Raw genomic sequence first — 16,053 nt, forward strand, 5'->3', positions numbered from 1 at the left:
ATTCCACATATAAGTGATATCATATGGTATTTGTCTTTTTCTTTCTGACTTACTTCACTTAGTATGATAATCTCTAGTTGCATCAATGATGCTGCAAAATGGCATTATTGCATTCTTTTTTATGGCTGAGTAATATTCCATTGGATATATGTACCACATCTTCTCTATCCATTCATCCGTTGATGGACATTTAGGTTGTCTCTGTGTCTCGGCTGTTGTGAATAGTGCTGCTGTGAACATAGGGGTACATGTATCTTTTTGAATTAGAGCTTTTGACAAAGGGACTAGTCACAAGTTGTGGCCTGGGAAGAGAGCAGCCCTCTTCCTGGATGGTGCAAGATGCCAGGGCTCAGAACACTGAGGAGTAGGTGCCCAAATCTGAAGGGCCCTGATTATCTCCCAGGAGCCCTGCAGAGAGACTGGCTGAGAGGAGCAATGACCCAGGTCAAGGGACACAGCCCAGTGTGACCTTTTAGGGAAGGAGCCTCCGATAAATACCCAGACCTGTCTTTCCCCATCTCTCCCCTTTCTCACCACTCCTCCCCGCTGGCTGAGCACCCTACCACTACCAGTGGCCAGAGCCTATATCAGAGGTCAGTTTCCCAGGGCACAGGAGCAGGGTGGGGAAGGGTAGGGAATGACCTGGGAGACTAAATGGAAGAAAGTGAGCATAAATGCTCACATTTCCATTCAGTGTCTCCCTTCATCCTCACAGCCTAGCAGTGGTGTTCTCATTGTATCTCACCACACAGTCTGCAGTGTCTGTTGTTCAGTCTTCAGCCTGCACTTGAACTCTAACAACTAGTCATAGATAAAGGGAATAGTTCTGTCCATCACACAACTGTTTTCAGACATTAAGGTCTGGGAGAAAAATTCAAACCCATGTTAAATGAATGTAAAAGACCATTTTATTGAAGGCTATGGAGATGGATGGTTAAGAATCTCTGGAATAGCCACTAAAAAAAAATATGAACTTTCCCTTTTCTGTCTCCTTGTTTTTGTAAACATCTGCACATGTCTTTGCTTCAGCATATTAGTCCAAGGAGTTTAGAAATATGGTGTGGATTATAGCAGTAGTAAAAGAAGCTGAGGACAAACTCAAGTTATGGCACATCTGGTAGAGTGATTGGGGAATAGTAAACCCCTTTATCTTCCTTCTCTTCAGAGATCCAGATGGACCTTTGCATGGTTATTGAGATGTACTTGTTTGACATAAGATGCATGTGATTTTATAGATGGGAACACCCTAGCTAAAAAGGGAGCATGACTTCCTGTAATGAGTAATTTTGTGTTTGTCTAGGCCATGATATTTGGTGAAACATTATTCTAGATGTTTCTGTGATGGTTTTTTTTTTTTTTTAGGTGAGATCAGTCTTTTAGGAAGACTGATCATCCTCCATAATGAGGGTGGGGCCTCATCCAACTGCAAAAGGCGTTCCTAGAAACAGATAGACCTCTGTCTAGCAAAAAGGAATTCTGGCAGAGGACTGCCTTCAGACTCAGACTGCAGCTCTTCCCTGGGTCTTCAGCCTGTCCAAACCCTACAGATTTTGGACTTGCCTGTCTCCACCATCACATGAACCAATTTCTTAAACTAAATCTGTCCCCACCTCACCCTGAATGGATAGATAGATAGATAGATATAGAAATAAATGTGCACAGGCGCACACACACACACACACTCACACACTCACACATACACACCCAAACACCCCTGTTGGTTCTGTTTCTCTGGATAACACTGACTAATACATTGCCTTAACATTTCGCGTTGACCCTGGGTAGCTGAGGCTTGTTTTTCCCCTTTTCCAGTTGGCAGTTTGTACTTCTAATAGATGATTTCTCTTTTGATGGTGATTCTTAGTCATCTCAAAGAACAGGGGTCATTGTAACCCTACATGCTTTTGGTGAGGTTAAGGAGAAAGTTTGACCTTTTTATTTTTACTTTTAATGAAACAATGGATGAGCCCTCAGGGCCACACTTTAAATGTTTTTCTGAAGCAGTGTAAGACATGCATTTGGCTGTAGTATATCAAAATCAAACTGAATGATACAGACATATGGAAAAATCCCTAAATGGAGCAGTTGACAATGGTTTTATATCTTAGTAAACTTGACATTTATTTGGCAGGAAATATTTTTTGTAAAATAGATATTATCCAAGCAGCCAACTTTAAAATAAAACAATCAGTTTTTAAGTTTGCCCCTGATAATTAGACATGGAGGACATAATGATAAATCACTGAGAATAATGCTAAGAACATTTTTTGACATTTACCATCTGTCAGGGTCTGTTAATCACTTTATAGTATAATCTCACTAAGTTCTCACTGAAAGATGAAGTAAATCACATAGGATTTATCCTGTAAAATCTCACCTTACAGATGAGAAAAAGGAGACTGAATCACTCATATAAGGATTCACAGGTTTTAAAAAAATTTTGCATATTAAAAAGCAGAGACATTGCTTTGCCAACAAATGTCCATATAGTCAAAGCTATGGTTTTCTCAGTAGTCATGTATGGATGTCAGAGCTGGACCATAAAGAAGTCTGAGTGCTGAAGAATTGATGCTTTTGAACTGTGGTGTTGGAGAAGACTCTTGAAGAGTCCCTTTGACTATAAGGAGATCAAACCAGTCAATCCTAAAGGAAATCAGTCCTGAATATTCATTGGAAGGACTGAGGCCGAAACTGAAGCTCCAATACTTTGACCACTTGATGCGAAGGGCCAATTCATTAGAAAAGACCCTGATTCTGGGAAAGATTGAAGGCAGGAGGAGAAGGGAACGACAGAGGACAAGATGATTAGATGGCATCACAGACTCAATGGACATGAGTTTGCGCAAGCTCCGAGAGACAGTGAAAGGAAAGCCTGGCGTGCTGCAGTCCATGGGGTCTCAAAGAGCCATACACGACTCAGCGACTGAACAACAACAACAAATGGAGCCAAGCCTCAAACTAAAGTCTCTTTGAAGCTCCTGTTGTTACCCCTACATTAAATGACTTCATATCAGTAATAATATGATATGTTAATTAAATTAAATTTAAAGTAATTAAATCTTTTTCTCTTACAGCAAAGATATTAGCAAGCAATTAGATTTGTTTTCTTCTATCACATATTGGATCAAGTATGGGCTCTGGAGTCAAACATTTCCAGATTTACTGGAATGATTTACTGGATTCTTAGTCTCTCTGTGGCTCAAAGGGTAAAGCGTCTGCCTGCAATGCAGGAGACCCGTGTTCAATCCCTGGGTCGGGAAGATCCCCTGGAGAAGGAAATGGCAACCCACTCCAACATTCTTGCCTGGAGAATCCCATGGACAGAGGAGCCTGGTAGGCTACAGTTCATGGGGTCGCAAAGAGTGGAACATAACTGAGCGACTTCACTTTAGCCTCTCTGTACTTGATGATTCCTCACTTGTAAAAATAAAGTAGTATCTGCCTCCTCGGGGTACTGTAAAGATTGAGTGAACTGATGCCTATAGAACTGCTAGTATGCACTAGCCTCACAGCAGGCAGCCCTCAGTGAAGGTTAGTCCACCCCTGCATGGCTCATGGCATCCTGGGGAGAGCAGAGGGCTGCAGGTAAAGAGTAGGAAGGAACAGAAGATTCTCCTCCTCCCACAGGACAGCCAGGCCCTAAGCTTTCATGTTGGAGCTACATGTGCCAAATGTGACTCGTTCTACCCTGGCTTCACCTCACCTTGGGTATGTCTCTCAGAAAAAGTTGTTTTTCAGTTGCTCAATCATGTCCAACTCTTTCCAACCCCATGGACTGCAGCATGCCAGGCTGCACTATCTCCCAGAGTTTACTCAAATTCATGTCCATTGAGTTGGTGATGCCATCCAACCATCTCATCCTCTGTCCAACCTTCTCCTCCTGCCCTCAATCTTTTCCCACATCAGGGTCCTTTTCAATGAGTTGGCTCTTCACATCAGGTGGCCAAAGTATTGGAGCTTCATCTTCAGCATCAATCCTTCCAATGAATGTTCAGGACTGATTTCCTTTAGGATGGACTGGTTTGATCTCCTTGCAGTTTAAGGGACTATCAAGAGTCTTTTCCAGTACCACAGTTTGAAAGCATCAGTTCTTTGGCATTCAGCATTCTTTAAGGTCCAATTCTCACATCTATACATGACTACTGGGAAAACCATAGCTTTGACTCTATGGACCTTTGTTGGCAAAGTGATGTCTTTGTGTGAAGAAAGAGTAAGTTGATTTTAGAAAGGAGACTAAGTAGAGAGTCTTAGTCATGGCTCGAATGTCTGAATTCTAACAGCTTTAGGTAACAAGCTCTCTGGATTGTGGGTCACAAAGAACAATTGCTTCAAGTAAGATATCAGGCAGCATCCTTTTGGAATATGACTCAGTTCAGTTCAGTCGCTCAGTCATGTCTGACTCTTTGCAACCCCGTGGACTACAGCACGCCAGGCCTCCCTGTCCATTACCAACTCCTGGAGATTTGGGTATGTCTCTCAGAAAAAGTTGTTTTCTTTGGTGCTCAGCTTTCTTTATAGTCCAACTCTCACATTCATACATGACTACTAGAAAAACCATAGCCTTGACTAGACAGACCTTTGTCGGCAAAGTAATGTCTCTGTTTTTTAATATGCTGTCTGGGTTGGTCATAACTTTCCTTCCAAGGAGCAAGCGTCTTTCAATTTCATGGCTGCAGTCACCATCTGCACTGTTTCCCCTGTTTCCCCATCTATTTGCCATGAAGTGATGCGACCAGATGCCATGATCATGATTTTCTGAATGTTGAGTTTTAAGCCAGCTTTTTCACTCTCCTCTTTCACTTTCATCAAGAGGCTCTTTAGTTCTTCTTCACTTTCTGCCATAAGGGTGGTGTCATCTGCATATCTGAGGTTATTGATATTTCTCCCGGCAATCTTGATTCCAGCTTGTGCTTCAGCCAGTCCAACATTTCTCATGATGTACTCTGCATATAAGTTAAATAAGCAGGGTCACAATATACAGCCTTGAGATACTCCTTTCCCAACTTGGAACCAGTCTGTTGTTCCATGTCCATTTCTAACTGTTGCTTCTTGACCTGCATACAGATTTCTCAGGAGACAGGTCAGGTGGTCTGGTATTCCCATCTCTTGAAGATTATCCCACAGTTTATTGTGATCCACACAAAGGCTTTTGTGTAGTTAGTAAAGTAGTAGATGTTTTTCTGGAACTTTCTTGCTTTTTTGATGATCCAACGGATGTTGGCAATTTGATCTCTGGTTCCTCTGCCTTTTCTAAATCTAGCTTGAACATCTGGAAGTTCATGGTTCATGTACTGTTGAAGCCTGGCTTGGAGAATTTTGAGCATCACTTCTAAGTAAGGCCCCCACTCAGAATTGACTAGTGTTGAATCAGCCACTTAGTTCTATCTTTTTCTCCATGGAGACATCCTGGGCAGCCTAAATTGCTGACCTATGGAAAGAGTGCATGAATCCCCTTGGAAGGAGTAGGACATAAGGATGGCAAATAGGCTTCTTCACTGAAGTTTACAACTTGGGATCATTTTAGCATCAGAACTTCAATTCCAGAGTCACTGCCTACTCAGTGGCTTGTGTTAAGGAGAAGATGTGTCATAATGAGATTATGAGACAGGAGTAAACAGCTCTCTAAATCTCACTGTAATGCAACACAGGTTTACATTGTATTCAAGCTACATCTCTTCTGAGGGTTGGCAAGGGGTGGACCGATGCTTCTTCATTGTAGCTGCAGTGTTTCTAAGGTTCAGCCTCCTGAATTGCTGTGACAGGCAGTGGGGCACGTGGAGAACTCATACCTGCTGGTCTGTTCTTCAGCCAGGAAGTGGCACGCATCCCTTCCTCTCACAGCTCATTGGCCAGGACTAGCCACACCCATCTGACCACCCGGCTGGGGAGGGTAATCTATGTGCCCAGGAGGAGACTCAGATAAGTGTGAGTGCTGGTAAAGCAAAGATCAGAGGGAGAAGGACTCTTATAAAGCTGCCATCATGCCTTTTTAAAAAGCTTTTAGGTTCAAGAAGTAGCTTTAATAGGGATTATTTTCCCATGGAATATCTCCTGTTGTATGGGGTGGGGGGACCCTCTTACTTGAATCCTTTATAGACAGGACAAAAAGAACCATTTTTTCCTGTGCTTTCTCCACTGAGGAGCCATTTACTCTCTTTGTCGTCTTGTTAAAGCACCATAATTGCTGCATTGTCATAAATCTGCCAGAGAGAAGGAGTAAGGGAAAGAGTTGGGTTGCATTTTATGTTGAATATTTTGTACTTCTTAAAAAAATAAAGATCAACTCTCAGACATCGTACACCTCAGATATCCTCATTTTGTGTAGCCTTTGCTAAGTGCACTTGTCTAGGTGGGGATGGTCTCTTTTTTAGGGATGAGGACGGTATTGCTCGTGACCTTGCAAAAATGGAAATTGCATCTTACCTGGAGTTGCAATTTACCTGAGTATGATTCTCACCCAAGCATGGGTACAGCGCACCTAAAAGCTAACAGCTGGATATAATGACCAAGGTCACAGGAACCAGCTGAATGCAGACATAGCAGGTTGTTCCTCAGGAAGATCTGTTATTCTGAGAGTTCTCCATATATCAACAGGTAAAAAATGCAACTGCTTTACATGTTTGATTCAAGTTATACACCTTTGTTCAGGAGTTCCTTTTAATTCTCCATCAATTAAGAGGTGTTTCCTGAGTGCACAGCTATGGCTTGCCCAGGACATGCTGAGGGTCATTCTAAGGTAGTAGAGTCTTTCCTCAGAGACTGACATCTCCCTGGCAAGTCAGAACTACCAATGAAAGCAACCAAGAGGCACTTACACACACACACACACACACACACAAGGGTTTGGTTGGTGCCTCTGCTAGGGCATGAAGCTCTTAGGACAGGTTATGGCTCCAGAAATCGTTATTATCATTTTCTCACTGGTGGTTCATCACAAGAGTTTTCACTCTTAGTAGGTCTTTGTTTGGCTTAGTGAAAGTGAAGTCGCTCAGTCATGTCCGACTCTTTGCTCCACTCCTGTGGACTGTAGCCTACCAGGCTTCTCCATCCATGGGATTCTCCAGGCAAGAATACTGGAGTGGGTTACCATTTCCTTCTCCAAGGGATCTTCCCAACCCAGGGATCGAACCCGGGTCTCCCACATTGGAGGCAGACACTTTAACCTCTGAGCCACCAGGGAAGCCCATTGTTTGGCTTATGCATCTCTAAAAGTCCACTGGAAGTCCCTGCCAGAAATCGTAGGTGCTCACTGGACTGCCCACCACTTTTTTGAGTGGAGTAAACCTGAGAGTAGTGAGGGCTTGCTAAGACTCTGAGCAGTAGGCAGCCCATTTGTAAAAACTCATTATAAATCTGTAAAATTCCTAAGGGAGTAATGCAGAGCCTTACGGGTGTTTTCCTTCAGCCAGTGAAGGTGACATAAGTCTGATCTCCTGACTTGATTTGTCTTAGGGTCACAGAGGAAGGAGCATGTCCCTGAATACTGGAGGTGGCTGTACCTTTCACAGGAATCAGGGCTCCTGAACACCTGCAGATACAACTGTCCAGGATACTGATTGAGGGTCTAATGACAGCAAGTCCCTTTGAGAGATGCGGAGATGAGTGGAATACAGCACAGCAGTATATAGGAGAGAAACGATCACACCAAACAGCTCTGACTGAAACAGGAAGGGCTTCACCCTGTATGTGATTGACCTGTTCACTAAGTCGTGTCTGACTCTTTGTGACCCCATGGACTGTAGCCCACCAGGCTCCCTGTCCATGGGATTTCTCAGGCAAGAATGCTGGAGTGGATTGCCGTTTCCTCCTCCAGAGGATCTTCCCAACGCAGGGATCAAATCCACATCTCCTGTGTCTCTGCATTGCAGGCGGATTCTTTACCACTGAGCCCCCTGATAAACCGGTGTAAGAGAAGATTGACTAAATAGGACAGGAACCCAGAGAAGGGGAAGATTCCTTCCTGTTGGGAGATCAAAAAGTCTGTGGAGGCAGGGACATGGGAGTTGGATAGCAAAGGACAGATTTGATTTTGACAGGAGTAGAAGGAACAGCACGAGCAAAGGCACAAAGGAGGAACATCCTGAGGGCCTTGGGGGACAGGCAGGCCCCGTGTGGCTGGGCTGTAGGGTTAGCAAGAGGACTGGTAGGAGCAGACACCGGAAAGGCCATGTGATGTGGGAGTGGACTCTCTGAAAGATCAGGAAGAAGGATTTGGGGGATTGGTGAGTTTGTGAGCAGGGGAGTGTCATGGAAGCAGATGAGGTTCCCTGCAGGTGCTGGTGGACTGGATGGGTCCTTATGAGGGAGAATCTCTGATCTGGTTCAGAGACTACATGACACAAGCCAGAGTGAGAAGAAAAGAATCGGAACAGTCTGAACAGTCTTTTTACTCTGACTGGTGGAGTTCGGGAATATTGCAATCAATAGGCTAGGTCCAAATTTTTCTTATAACAAGCTGAAAATGAGGAATACAGATTCTTAAATAAGTGAAACTAATGATTTTTAGATTCTACCAAAATCAACAGTTTTCATTTTTCTAAAGTTAGTATGACACAGGAGAATTTCTTGCAAACACACTAGCTTGATCTCAATTTCATGATGACAAGGTATAGAATAGGTAGGACTGTGACAAATATAATGAAAGGCACTAAAATTCTTGGAGATTCTGAATTTTCTGAGCCTGTCCAGGCTCCTATAAATACCATGGATGTTTACTAGATGATTTTTTAAGTAACAGAAGTTTATTTCTCACAGTTTTGGAGGCTGAAAAGTCCAAGGTTAACGTACTGGCAGATTCAGTGTCTGCTGAGGACTTGTTTCCTGGCTCATAGATGCTAGATTTCTCACTGTGTCCTCATATGGGGGAAGGAACAAGGACTCTCTCTCTCTCTCTGGAGCCTCTTTTATCTGGGCACTAGTCCCATTCATGATCTGAGCCACAGTCAGCTCCTGGTCTTGTTTTTCTGACTGTATAGAGCTTCTCCATCTTTGGCTGCAAAGAATATAATCAGTCTGATTTCGGTGTTGACCATCTGGTGATGTCCATGTGTAGAGTCTTCTCTTGTGTTGTTGGAAGAGGGTGTTTGCTATGACCAGTGCATTTTCTTGGCAAAACTCTATTAGTCTTTGCCTTGCTTCATTCCATATTCCAAGGCCAAATTTGCCTGTTACTCCAGGTGTTTCTTGACTTCCTACCTTTGCATTTCAGTCCCCTATAATGAAAAGGACATCTTTTTTGGGTGTTAGTTCTAGCAGGTCTTGTAGGTCTTCATAGAACTGTTTAACTTCAGCTTCTTCAGCGTTACTGGTTGGGGCATAGACTTGGATTACTGTGGTATTGAATGGTTTGCCTTGGAAACGAACAGAGATCATTCTGTCGTTTTTGAGATTGCATCCAAGTACTGCATTTCAGACTCTTTTGTTGACCATGATGGCTACTCAATTTCTTCTGAGGGATTCCTGCCCACAGTAGTAGATATAATGGTCATCTGAGTTAAATTCACCCATTCCATTTTAATCCAATCCATTTTAATTCACTGATTCCTAGAATGTCAACATTCACTCTTGCCATCTCTTGCTTGACCAATTCCAATTTACCTTGATTCATGGACCTGACATTCCAGGTTCCTGTGCAATATTGCTCTTTACAGCATCGGACCTTGCTTCTATCACCAGTCACATCCACAACTGGGTATTGTTTTTGCTTTTGCTCCATCCTTTCATTCTTTCTGGAGTTATTTTCCACTGATCTCCAGTAGCATATTGTGAACCTACCGACCTGGGGAGTTCCTCTTTCAGTATCCTATCATTTTGCCTTTTCATACTTTTCATGGGGTTCTAAAGGCAAGAATACTGAAGTGGTTTGCCATTCCCTTCTCCAGTGGACCACATTCTGTCAGATTTCTCCACCATGATCCGCCCATCTTGGGTGGCCCCACGGGCATGGCTTAGTTTCATTGAGTTAGACAAGGCTGTGGTCCTAGTGTGATTAGATTGACTAGTTTTCTGTGAGTATGGTTTCAGTGTGTCTGCTCTTAGTATGATCTAATTGTTTCCAACACAGAGGAGACTTTAAACCTAAATTACCATAGTCTGGTGTTATCTATATAAATCCATCCCATAATTGTGGGAGATTTTTTCCTCCTTTGCTGAAACTTTTCTTGTTGCTCTGATTGAGCTTGAGTAATATTAAAAAGCTCAAATTTATGGCCAGAGTCAGAGCAGGCATAATTAATTGGCCCAGTGAGGGGATCCCATCTAGTAATATCACAGTAACCTGAATATGACTATAATTTTTTTTTAAGTAAATTTTCTCAGGGCCAACCAGTTAGAGTCTTGTAGTAGAAAAATTTAACAAGGTAACCCAGAACTAGACACAGGTAATTGGCCACAAACCCAACAATTGAATTGATTTCTAAAACTAGCATAGAATCAGGCCTATGATAGAAAAGCATTTGATTTATATGCAGAGGTCTAAGAAGTCAAGAAAACATAAATGATCATACAAATCAGGTCCAGCATCTTGGGCAAGCCGTCTACCTCTGATGTCATCATCTTCACCTACTAAATTCTTCCTTAATTTCCCTTTGCAATATTGAAATTTTCAGTGTACAGGTCTTACACGCCCTTTGTTATATTTATTCCCAAGTATCCTATTTCTTGATGCTGTTGTGAATGTATTTTTTTCATTTTCTTATTGTTTATTACCAGTGTGTAGAAATACAGAGATTTTTGTATAAGGTCAATTGAAAAAAAAGGGCTGGTACAACAGGATAAACATATGAGAAAAAACGAAACTTGACCCCTGTCTCAACATATATAATAAACCCAAAGTTAAAACTCCTAGAACGGTTCAGTCCAATAGAACTTTCTGTGATGACAGAAATGTTCTTTGTATTGCCTAATTAGATAGCCACTGGCCTCATGTGGCTGTTGAGCACTTAAAATGTGAGTACTATGACTGAGAAATCGAATTTTAAATTGTACTTAAATTTGAAGAGCCACCTGTGGCTGTTGGCTACTGTACTGAACAGGATGATTGTAGAAGAAAGCTTCGAAGAATATCTTTGTGATTTTAGAGTTAGCAATTAGTTCTTAAGATGTAAAAGCACTAACATAGATGATAAAAGTTAGTAATTTGAAATTAATGGAAATGTAAAGCTGTTTATCTAAAGACATCTCTAAGAAAATGAAAATGCAGGTCACAGATCAAGAGAAAATATAATTGTATCCAGACAAACAAACACTTTTGCACGACTCCATTTGTATGAATCTCAAAAACAGGCTAATCTGCAGTGATAAAAATCAAAACAGATGGAGACTTCTCTGGCGGTCCAGTGGTTAAGACTCTGTGCTCCCAATGTAGGGGGAATGATTTCAGTCCCTGGTTGGGGAGCTAAGATTCCTGCCTGTCCTGCAGTGTCCCCTCCCCACCCCCAACCTCACCCAAAACAAAAAACAAAACAGATTGCTTCTAGGAGGTATTGCCTCCAGGAGGTGTAAATTGGCTGGAGGTTTAAGAACAGGCAAAGCTAATCAATGGAAATAGAAATCAGATCTGTGTTACCTGAAGGGGCTGGAAATTGAATGGAAGGAACCTTTCCAGAAGAAAGGAAATATTCTATATCTTGATTAGAGGGTTACTTGGGTGTATGTGTCAATAAAAATACATTTAATTTTATGTTTAAGATCTATTGATTTCAGTACATAGATTTTACTCAGTGATGGGATGAATAGAAACTGAACTGAAACAAGCCATGTCCATGACCAGTTTTTCACATACAGGTTTTTTAGTTTATCAGTCAAGGAAGGAAAGAGGAATAAAAGGATGGTCTGTTTAGGTGTCTCAGACAGTAAAGAATCTGCCAGCAATAAAGAGACCTGGGTTCAATCCTCGGTTGGGAAGATCTTTTGGAGAAGGGAATGGCAACCCACTCCAGTATTCTTGCCTGGAGAACTCCATGGACAGAGGAGCCTGGCAGGCTACAGTCCATGGGGTTGCAAAGAGTCAGACACGACTGAGTGACTAACACTTTCACTTTTCAGACTCTAAGAACAAAGATGGATTTCCCCCTTGTTTTCAGGAAGGGAGAATCAGATTGTACTTTTATCACAAGGAGAGATCATGGGGAGAAAGATGAGTAGGGGTGAGGCAGGGAAGGCATCTTACTGTCCACTGCCTGCGCTCTGCCCTGGGGAAGGGGCAAGATGCTCTGCTCTTGTGCCTTTGTTTTTCAGCAAGGACTGGTGCAGAGGGAGGTGGTCAATGGCCCCAACTCGTAATCCTGAGAACATGTAGCCTGGATAATGGAAGAGCTGCTATGCACAGCTGGGTTGGCTTTCATACTCAGCTGATGCTCTAGATAGGGAGGAAGTGAGTACTCAGAGCTTCTTAGCCTGGAATCGGGAGAGGGCATGATCCCAGCCATCCTAACCATGCTTTTTTCTAACATGTTAATCCCCTCTTTTTCCTCAATGACTTTTTAGTTTCTTAGGTCACAGATTGTTGGCACCATTCATCCCTGTTCTCAAACATCTTTTAAACTTGGGTGAAGTGACAACCAGGGGAAGAAAATCACTTACTGAAAGATAAGACAACTTATATTTGCATTAAAGCACAATTCTGTCAGTCTCTCTCAAATGATTTTTCTCTGAATTCTGAATACAACCTATTAATGTTGAACTCTTGTGTCAGTCATTGATCTTTGTATCACCTTTGCTGAGTGGGCAATGAGATTGGTTAATCAGGCCTATCATTAAAATGAGGAACTCGGATTTCTGAGAGGAATTCCTCATCTGATGTCAGTTGGGTCATCTGATGCCATCTGATGTCATGCAGGAGATAAACCTAATATAAAAGTGTCTCCACTGCCTGGATTACAAAGCTTCTAGAATTACTGAACTCTCAAATCCAGATGATTCCTGATAATTTGGAGGTGAGTTTCTAAGAGCTGTAAATGGATCCCATATCACCTACCCCATGACAGCTTGGTCATAAATGCTATATCGTGAGTCATCAATGGGATGGGGATGACGAGGTTTAAAAACTGAAGTCACTGAGATTACACATGCCTTAAATGTAGACTCCAGAGCCTACTTGTTGTCAAGTTCTATTCTGGATTTGAAGGCATGTTCAGACATGATTCTTGACCTTATGAAGTCACTCTACCTGTGTGGGAGTCACTCTTATATCAATCTAGAAAGATGGTGATTAAAGTAGGTGGGGTAGGGACTTCCCTGGTGGTCTAGTGGCTAAGACTCCTTGCTCCCAATGCAGGGAGCCCAGGTTCAATCCTTGTTTAGGGAAGTAGATCCCACATGCCACAACTAAAGAACCCACAAGCCACAGCTATGACCTGGTGCAGATGAATTTCAGGTGGGCCATCAGGTTATTCAATTTGTATCTGCTCTTTCTGTCATGTACTTATGGTGCTCATTGAGAGTTATTTTATTCATCCATTCACCAATTTCTACCATTAAATTGCTAATTTGTTCCACACTAAATGAAACAGGGAATTAAGAAGCTGAGTTTTTTAACCACTCCTGTCACTGATTGTGTCAGTCAAGCAGGCAGTCTGACTGCTCCTTACCTTAGCTTCTGCCTCTGTGAAATAGGTATAACTTTTGGCCCAAGTGGCTGCATGGGCCAGTTTTGAGAACTGGGAGAGATCAATAGATATGGCAGTGCTTTGACAAACATGAAGCTCACCCCTGTGGGATCGAATTGTTGTTCAGGCTGGTCTGATGGTGGCCAGCGGCTCTAAACCTGACCATAAGTAGTGATCCTTGGGGATTCTAAGAAAATACAGATTGCCTGTCCCTTCCACCAGAGATCCAGAGATCCTGCAAGCAGGAATATTGAATTTTGAGAAGCCCTACAAGTAATTATACTGCAGATAGAATACCAAGGGTCCCACTGAGAAATACTGGTGTGTGATGCAGAATATAGAAGACCGCTTAGTGAAAAGCATCTTTTCAGGATGGTCTGAGGACCCACACCTTGAGTCTTTTGCCTTGCATTTATTTGTACATCTTCAGAAGTGGTGTCTTTCAGTCTGATGTTTGTCTGCACTTTCTGTACGGGGACTTGCACTTCATAGATGCTGGAAACCATCATCCTGTGGGTAACTGAACTGGAGGGTAAGGAGTCTTTTATTTTGCCTTTCTTTACAGCAATGCAGAGTCTTCGGAGAAGAGATTCAGAATGAATAGCTTTGTGTCAGACTTTGGAAAGCCCCTGGAGCCAGATAAGGTGTTTTCTCGACAGGGCAATGAGGAATCCAGGTCCTTCTTTCACTGCTACATCAATGAAGTGGACCACTTGGAGAAGGCCAAAGCTTGTCTCCAGACCACGGCCCTCGACAGTGAAGTTCATCTCCAGGAAGCCATCAGATGCTGTGGGCAGCCAGAGGAGGAGCTGAACAGGCTCATGAAATTCGACATCCCCAACTTCGTCAACACGGACCAGAACTCCTTTGGAGAAGATGATCTCCTGATTTCTGAAACACCTATTGTTCTAGAAAATAAGCCAGTGGTCCAAACCTCACACAAAGAGTTAGACTGAGAAGCACATTTTATCAGGTGTCTTCCTGAAAATGTTGGGTTTGTCATTGAGTAGCCAGAAATCTCTATTCATCGAGATTGTGTGTGTGTTTGTGTATGAGAGACAGAGACAGAGAGAGGCAGAAAGACAGAGAAGAGAACCCTCCGAGAAGAAAGATGGTGAAGCTGAGTTTTCATGCTTTTAAACATATTTGGAGCTTTGGGGGGAACCAAATATTTACACTATCTCATCTTCCTTGTTGAAAAACTTGGTCACATATTCTGCATCAGCGTGCGTGAACGGGGTTTGATGTGTCGTGTTTCCCGTCTGGTCCTGCCATTGCCATGCTCTGCCTTTAGCAAGTTACTTTGACTCTCTGGGCTGCCACCTTTTTATCTGTAAGGTGAGGAGTCTGGAGTAGGTGATCCAATAATGTGTGGACTTTTGACTTTGTATTCACATGAGGCTGGAAATACCCAAAATTATATAAACTAGAGGCTGCCCCCTGGTTCTTGTTATAACATTCCCCCAGGTCTGTACATCTGACTCAACCCTTAATTGAATCCAACTTATGTCAGGAGCTCGAGCATCTCCCAGGGTGTCAGGAGACCTTGTCTCTCATGGTCACTGTGGCCAAATTTATAGTGTTTTCATAAAACAGCTCAAACCTGGAGACAGCCCCCACACCCCATGCCCCAAGATGAGTACCTTATATGACAATCTCATCCCCCAAAATGTATGGAAGGTTGTCAGCTGAGTAAAGGGAAGTGCCTTCTGTGTCCCTGCGTTAGTGTAACTGTGATTGGTCACACTGCTGTGTCATTGGCTAGAGAACAAGAAGAGTGCTATTTGCCAGGCTGTCTGTTTGCTTGGCAGATGTGTGGGTGATGGTTGTGTAGCTAGTGTGTAGCTTTTGAGTTGGGATGGTGAATGGGTTATAAATACCCCATCAACAGACATTCCAGGTGGCTTGGTGCAACTCGAGAGTTAATTTCACGAAGGAATTAAATCTGCACACTGTTTTGGAAATGACTTTGTTTTGCCCAGTCACATTGCATGCATGGCCAGCTACTAATCTCTGGGTGGCACTTTCAATATGGACTTTTGTTTACCACCTGTCTTGCTTAAACTGAAAAATAAATACATTTATTGCACCATAATTTTCTCTGGTTCTTTGTTTTCACACGTCCAGTTTTTCATTTTATTTAAAAATAGTTCCACATTTATCAGTTCAGTTCAGTTCAGTCGCTCAGTCAGGTCTGACTCTTTGCGACCCCATGAATCGCAGCACGCCAGGCCTCCCTGTTCATCACCATCTCCCGGAGTTCACTCAGACTCACGTCCATCAAGTCAGTGATGCCATCCAGCCATCTCATCCTCTGTCAGCCCCTTTTCCTCCTGCCCCCAATCCCTCCCAGCATCAGAGTCTTCCGAGTCAACTCTTCGCATGAGGTGGCCAAAGTGCTGGAGTTTCAGCTTTAGCGTCATTCCTTCCAAAGAACACCCAGGGC

General features: G+C 42.8%; 1 protein-coding gene across 1 annotated transcript in view; it reads left to right on the top strand.

Annotated features, from left to right (window-relative positions):
* The window catches only part of MRAP2 (melanocortin 2 receptor accessory protein 2), a 127,356-nt gene extending 111,660 nt beyond the window's left edge, over window positions 1–15,696 (top strand). Inside the window, exons 4-5 of the mRNA XM_045161986.1 lie at window positions 12,238–12,278; window positions 14,173–15,696. Of these exons, the coding sequence (XP_045017921.1) occupies window positions 12,238–12,278; window positions 14,173–14,563 (432 nt within the window). The 3' untranslated portion in view covers window positions 14,564–15,696. The remainder of the gene's footprint in view (window positions 1–12,237; window positions 12,279–14,172) is intronic.
* The last annotated feature ends 357 nt before the right edge of the window (window positions 15,697–16,053 follow it).

The sequence above is a fragment of the Bubalus bubalis genome, chromosome 10 (assembly GCF_019923935.1).
Source record: "Bubalus bubalis isolate 160015118507 breed Murrah chromosome 10, NDDB_SH_1, whole genome shotgun sequence".
Taxonomy (NCBI): Eukaryota; Metazoa; Chordata; class Mammalia; order Artiodactyla; family Bovidae; genus Bubalus; species Bubalus bubalis.